Raw genomic sequence first — 7,664 nt, 5'->3', positions numbered from 1 at the left:
AATGTGTGAAAATGTGTATTGTCACTATGTGTAAATAAATGTACATGGCACTTTTATGTAAAAATATTACAAAATGTTTGATTCATTCAAATATTTATTTGAAATAACAAGTAAGTAACATAGCCAGAACACAATGCTTTTTGCTAAACACAACTGTGCTGTACAAGCTCATTTTAACCACAAAAAAGAAACAAAAACAAATCACCTTTAACACGACTGCCTGACTGGAATGTGTAGCCATAAAATTAAATCAAAGTGTGGTTGCATTTCAAAAACACAAGAGAATGCAGCATGGTGTGACCTAAACTAGCACGATGGGGTCTCATAATAAGTCCTCCTGCACTAAAAATCCTCTCCACCGGTGCTGAGGAGGCAGGGACTGACAGAACCTTCATCACTAAAATGCCAAGTTGTGGGAATCTGTCTTGGTTTTCAACCCAGAAGACAAGTGCATCAGCATCATTGTTCTCAATTGCATCAAAGTACTTGGTGACTTGTGATGCAATACTTGCATCCTGGGTTGTTGAGCTACGTTTCTTGTGCGCTTTGTAGCGGGACAGGAGACGAGGACATTTCGCTGCTGGTGGTGAGTCACCGTCCACTTCCTCAGCAGTATAATAATAAAGTAATTAAGTACATTTACTCAAGTACTGTACAACTTAAGTACAATGTTGAGGTATTTTTTTTTACTACTGGATTATTTCCAATTTTCAATACTTTTACTTCTACTCATATCAGAGGCAAATATTGTACTTTTACTCGACTACAATTATTTGAAAACGTAGTTTGCAGCAGATATAAATTATTACATAATAAAAATATATTAACCACTTTAGCCATATTTTATACCATAGAGTAGACTATTTGAAAATAGCAGATCTACAAGCTCACAATTGTGAGCTTGTAGATCGGCTATTTTCAAATATTTTAGTACTTTCACTTTTGGTACTTTAAGTATATTTTGAAGCCAATACTTTTACTCAAGTAACAGTTTGAACACAGCTCAATTACTTTTACAGAGTATTTGCCTCATGCATACAGGTTGATGCTTTTATATTCATGGTGAAAATGTTTCTGGATGTAGGCCTACTTATTGTTTTATTGTATGAAATAAATAATAGGATTGATAGAATTATAGAAATAGAATTGATCTTAATATGAAAAGCAGAAAGAGGTCAGTCTCCCTGTGCGCAATTACGCACAATGTGGTACAACTTACAAGAGAATAGATAATTTAAGTGATTTGTACATTACATGTAGGTATATCTCCAGACAAGCCGACGACAGCATCGGTCAGGATCTAATGTTAATTAATGTTTTTAGTTTTGCTGCTTGGACTGATATATTTACTGCAGTGAGTGACACAGTATAATGTGCGCAAGGAAACCTTACTGAAAGCAGTCTCTATTCATCTTTAGATGATTAGAGACTGATGATTAAAACAACCACAGGCTACACAGTGAACACACAATAAATAAATAAACACCTGTTCGTGGATATAATTTTAAAATAATATAAACTAGAGGGACAGGACTGCTGGTGTTCTGCTGCTGCTGCGCTGTCAACTGCTGCAAGATGATGTGCTCCAAGAAAGCTGTCCATAAGCGCCAGACAGCTCTCTTATAATGTTAATGTGAATGGGCTCCTCATAATATGGGTATAATAAAATAATTTCATTGCATTGTAGTGACTTGGTCTTGGACTCGAGTGGACTCGGTGGGGGTAGAGTCCCGAGTCCCTTAGTCCGAGTCCGAGTCAAGACCGAGTCAAATTATGGGCGAGACCGAGTCAAGACCGAGTCAAACTATGGGTGAGACCGAGACAAGACCGAGTAAATCAAAAAGCGGTCTCGAGACCGAGACCGGTCTCGAGTACTACAGCCCTAGTTCTCCATGCCACACAGTAAAGAGTCAGTGTACTTAATGGTTCTCCATGCTACACAGTAAAGAGTCAGTGTACTTACGACAGATCTCTGGGGTTCTCCGGGCCACACAGTAAAGAGTTAGTGTACTTAAAGGAGAATTTTGGACTAAAGTTTTCTTACCTTTTCTATGACGTTATGATATCTTAGGATGAATGGTACAGTAGAAAAATGTCATAACTCCACCCCTGAGCCGCCACAGCTTAAAAGGTGCGCGGATAGGCCTTAGGTTAGATCACATATTTTAATAGCTTCTTTTTTTTTTTTTTTTTGTGAGATCTGACGTTCATAGTGACTGAACACTATGCAACCAAAAAAATAATAATAATAATAAACAGAAGTCTCGCTAGACGAGATTTCAATCTCGAGATTTCAATCTCGAGATTTCAATCTCGTCTAGCGAGACTTCTGTTTTTTTTTTTTTTTTTTTTTTTTCTGGGACAGTGTTCAGTCACTATGAACGTCAGATCTCACAAAAAAAAAAAAAAAAAAGCTATTAAAATATGTGATCTAACCTAAGGCCTATCCGCGCACCTTTTAAGCTGTGGCGGCTCAGGGGTGGAGTTATGAAATGTTTCTACTGTACCATTCATCCTAAGATATCATAACGTCATAGAAAAGGTAAGAAAACTTTAGTCCAAAATTCTCCTTTAATGGTTCTCCAGGCCACACAGTAAAGAGTCAGTGTACTTACGACAGATCTCTGGGGTTCTCCAGGCCACACAGGTTCCAGCCTCGGTGCAGGCCTGAGCGTAGGCTGACACAGCCGTACAGAAGCACTCACAGTCCCCTCCGCTGTCACACGCACACGAGTCCCTCACACAGCTCTCATAGAACGGGATGGGATTCACCTGGACAGCATTAGATATGGGACTTTTTACTACCATAAAATACCACTTTAACCACTTAACCCATTAAGACCAGAGGCCCATTCTACAAATGTCTTTTAAATCCTAATCTTTTTTCTGAAAAACGTGTGTTGCTATATCAGTGGTTCTCAAACGTTTTCATGTCACGGCAGACCCCCAAAATGTTATGTATTTGGCCGCGGACCCTCATCTCAAAATATGTTGTTCCAGGGACCCCCAGAAGCACAGATTTGAGTTAAATATGTTTGCTTTCAAAAATATATATATTCAATGATTTGCATACATTTCCATGATTTAAAACAAATAGCAGATCTACAAGCTCGCAGCGTGGCACGAAGTGACGCGCTGTGTGCTGGTATATCTGCTATTTTTGAATAGCCAACGCCAAAATCTAAAATGACACAGATGCCCTCCTGGTTTTAATGAGTTAAGACCTAAATACCTCGTAGTACGACAAATAGCAAAAACAATGCAGATCTGCAGTGCTTGTAGATCTGCTATTTTCGCTATTCGTGAAAAATATGTAAAATGTGTTTTTTTAAGATTTTCTAAATGTGTGTGTGTAATCATGTTTTTGTTTACTGTGTTTTAATTTAGTTTGTAACACTGTGGGTATATAAAAAGAAAACAAGAAAACCAAAGCAATTACAATAATATGTAAACATGAAATGTAATATGAAGTAACAGCAAAATAAAAGTACTGGACATTTGTTAAAGAAATTCTCTTCTTTTGGAGGAAAAAAATGCCCAAAATAGGGACACCAGGGTTAAAGGTATAGTAGGCAACATTAAGCCTATATTTGAAAAATACCTCTATATATATATTTTGCATTTTTTCCCCTCTATCAGCCACTATATAATGATGCTGGGGTGTTTTCCTGCATTGAAAAACACTCCTCTTTCTGAAATCCGTATTTTCCCTACTATTTAGGTTACACATCCGGGTATCCGGTGCGTAAATTCACGCACGCATGTGCGCATCCGTGCGTGTCCGTGTCCGTGTGAACTTTTTACTTTCGGTTTTAAAATGCTCTCAAACTTCGTTTTTTAGGCACATAATTTACTTTTCAAAAAGCGTTTGGATAGAATTTAGTTGTTTAACTTCATATATGTGGTCAATTTGTCATGAAAGAGCCTATTTAAAAAAAAAAATTCTGAGAACCGGCAGGGGCGGGCAGTTCCGCGAATTGTATCCGATTAAAGTAACCTATATTCGGCATGGCCCGTTTAGAAGTCTGCTTACTCTATGGAAGTCCTCCGTGCGTCACCCCCTGGTGGTCGGGGAAACGAACTGCTGGATTTTTTTCCTTTGTTTATCTCTGAATCGCCTACAATCCCTTTAAAGTGGGTAAATCAAATATTGTTTTACCTTATTGTGACAATCTTTGAAGGTCTCTCCTTTGATGATGCTGCATTGTATTTTAGCCCAGTTGTGACGGGTGGGCTTGACGGAACAGGCGTCGGTGACGATGTCAGCATCTGGACAGGAACTGGACGCCTTCCAGCTGTTGGCAAACTCCAGGGCGCTGCTGACCACCATCTGACCCTGAGTGGTGAAGTCGTTCTGCCCGTCCTCATCGAAGTCTCCACACAGCCCACACACCTTCCCCTTTATAACACATAGATATGAATATTATTCCTCTTTGAAGTCTCCACACAGCCCACACAGCTTCCCCTTTATAACACATAGATATGTATGTTATTCCTCATTGAAGTCTCCACACAGCCCACAAACCTTACCCTTTATAACATATTAAAAATGTAGATTATTCATAGTTAATAACTATGTCATAATGCCTGATTTACGGTATACTTAAAATAGCAGATCTACAAGCTCATGTTGCAGCGCGATCGGCGATTTTCGGAGCATGACACCCACACACAACCAAGCATAAAATAACTAGTCTTAGTTCTACTATATATATATAATGGCCGCGGAACCCCATCTGAAAATGTTTAGTGCCCGGGACCCCCAGAATAGAAGATTATGTGTTAAAATGTTCAAAATCATAAAAAAAAAACACTTTCAAGATTTTTCAAAAATATTCAAAAATAGCAGATGTACAAGTTCGAGTTAGATTTTCTTACCTTAATAAACATTGTCATAAATACTATATGCTTCCAGTCGCTAGTTTAAAGTCTCCTTTCAATCACCATGATATGCGTTTTGCTAAATTATGGTCCCATTTATTTAAAAATTGACGATAAAGTAGGTTATGCTCAAGGAGGGGCGGGATGATTTGATTGACAAGCTACACAACCAATAGCATTCATTCCCCGCCCCCGCTATTGATTGACAAGCTACCCAACCAATAATGGTCTGGTGTCATTCTGCAGGATATGACGCGATATTGAAAGATGGCGGATTTGAAATGGCTGAACAATCGGCTTCATTTGCGGTCTGTAGAATCCAATGGCGTCACGTTGTCCATTATTTTTATACAGTCTATTGTAGCTATATATACTACATCGCTAAAATGACACAGATGCTTTGCGGGTTTCAATGTGTTAAGTTAACCAGTAACTTACGCTGTGCTTGGGCTGCAGGATGATGCGGACGGTGGTCTTGCGATCCCACATCACAGAGAGGCCGATGGCCGTGTCTACTACCAGATACAGCCCCACCGTCCTCACGTTGTGTTTGATGTGAGCTCCATGGCCAGCTCCATGGTCCAGCACCTCATAGGTTCCTTTAGACAGCTTCACCTCTGTCCTCTGGAAAACAAACACAATGAGCATTACTTAACCCATTGAGACCTGAAGCCGATTCTACATGTCTCCTAAATCTCAACAGTATTCTGAAAAACGTATGTATCAGTGGTGCTCAATCTTTTTCACGTCAAGGACCCCCAAAATTATATGTATTTGGCCGCGGACCCCCATCAAAATGTGTTGTTCCAGGGACCCCCCAGAAGCAACGATTTGAGTTAAAAATGTTCGCTTTAAAAATATATATATTCAAAGATTTGCACACATTTTCACGATTTTTGTGTAAAATAAAACTTTTTAGCTCAAATCAAAAAATGACACAGTTCCAGGTCTTAATGGGTATTAATTCATGTTCATGCTTTCTCTGCCTTTATTTGGATACAGTACAGTGATGGCGGGTATAACGCTGTTACAAAGTATTGCTACAAAGTGCCAAATCAGAGGAAGAGGAAGAGACTGTCACTACTGCTAGCAGGCAAACTATACCGTACATGATCTACATTAATGACCACTGTGGGACAATCTATGTACTGAAAAGACACACTGCTGTATGACCACTGTGGGATTGTGTATGAACTGCTTGCCCACACAGTGATGTGATGTAATGTCTCTCCCCTCTGAAAAGCTAAATTAAAGAAAAATACAAAAATAAAATTGGTCACAAAAAAAAAAAAATTAGTGCCAAATCAATCAACTACATCTCATGGAATGTTAAGGTCTCACTCTCAACAACCTAGTTAAAGGAGGAGTTCACCCAAAAAATTACTTATTTTCTATCAATTGCACACCCTATGAAGCCTTGAATCCATGGATTCTTTTTAGTTTTTGTCGCATTCCTAAGCTAAAAATGTGATTCCCGTCTCCTACCGGCTAATGTATCCGGTAGGAGACACAAAGTAGATTATTTGTGTCTCCTACCGGAAATACACACGGTCATCAAATTATTGTCTTAGGAATGCCACAAAAACAAAAATAAATCCATGAAATCAAGGCTTCATGGGGTGTGTAATTGATAGAAAATAAGTATTTTTGGGGTGAACTCCTCCTTTAAGAGTCACAAAGGGTTCATTCCTTAAATAATACACAGGTGTCCCAGTATAGACATAATGAATGACAATTATATATATATATATATATATATATATATATGTATATTTTTATTTTTTACATTTCTGCAGAAGCAACAGTTTTGGACACACAAGGTTGCATCATAAAAACATGAAAGTGAATAAAAGTAATGACTCATGCTGCATATGAGCAGTTTTACCCCCAGCTGGATGCGGACTGATTTGGAGCAGGTGGTCCCTGTGGTCCCACACGGCATGTTCTCTGTGATGACCCGGAAGCTGTCCTGGGACGTCCTGTTGCCACATTTGTTCTTTTGTTCCGTGAAACACATTGTTAGACATGTACGGTGTTCATATTGTGTACGTATAAATGTTGGGAGCCAGCCAGTGTATAGTATATACAATATGTGTATGCTGCTCGTTCCTGATATGATCAAATACAAATACAGTGAAAAATATATAAATAATGGTTATCATTTGATTACCAGGAGCAAGTTATGCTTGCATTTCTCATGAATTTACCAGAACCTGGATGATTTACATTAAAGGTTTAATGACATTCACTTTTACACCACATTCAAAGTCTTTGTCCTGGTCCTTCAAAAGTGTACAAAAAGTTTTAAGTGAAAATTCCATTCCAGTGATCCATGGCAGGTGTTTTTCTCTCACATTTCTAAAGCCTTTTCAACTGCAATGAAAAAAGAAATCTTTGCCTGCGGGTGTCGCTGGTGAGGGATTTTGCCTGTCAATCATCGCCTCTGCTCCGCCCCCCCCCAAAGGAAAGGATAGGGGAGGGGAGGGGCGAGGAGGAGAGTGGGCGGGATTAATCGACTGTGACCTCACTGTCGAAGGGCCAAGCTCAGATTACTTTTCAGCCTAATTATTCAGAAAACCCCAGACCACAGAAAATCCACTGAATGTTCTAAGTTCAGGTTTTTTGGGTGTAATTGAGGTCATAAAACCCCAAATAAAACATTGAAAATAAAAAAAGTGAAAATGAATGTCATGATACCTTTAAAGCCACAATCCATAAGTTCTATGTATGGCCTCAGCTTCAAATATTTTTATTGACACTGTCAACCAATATTGTCCTACCTG

General features: G+C 38.9%; 1 protein-coding gene across 1 annotated transcript in view; it reads right to left on the bottom strand.

Annotated features, from left to right (window-relative positions):
• The window catches only part of LOC308091601 (uncharacterized protein), a gene marked incomplete at its 5' end in the record, with an annotated part of 60,873 nt that overhangs the window by 29,460 nt on the left and 23,749 nt on the right, over nt 1–7,664 (bottom strand). The window contains 4 exons of the mRNA XM_080437263.1: nt 2,616–2,772; nt 4,160–4,399; nt 5,320–5,505; nt 6,767–6,877. Coding sequence (XP_080293389.1) covers nt 2,616–2,772; nt 4,160–4,399; nt 5,320–5,505; nt 6,767–6,877 — 694 coding nt within the window. The remainder of the gene's footprint in view (nt 1–2,615; nt 2,773–4,159; nt 4,400–5,319; nt 5,506–6,766; nt 6,878–7,664) is intronic.

Source organism: Gymnoscopelus braueri, assembly GCF_963280865.1.
Source record: "Gymnoscopelus braueri genome assembly, chromosome: 9".
Classification (NCBI taxonomy): domain Eukaryota; kingdom Metazoa; phylum Chordata; class Actinopteri; order Myctophiformes; family Myctophidae; genus Gymnoscopelus; species Gymnoscopelus braueri.
This window is presented reverse-complemented; position numbering and strand designations above follow the sequence as displayed.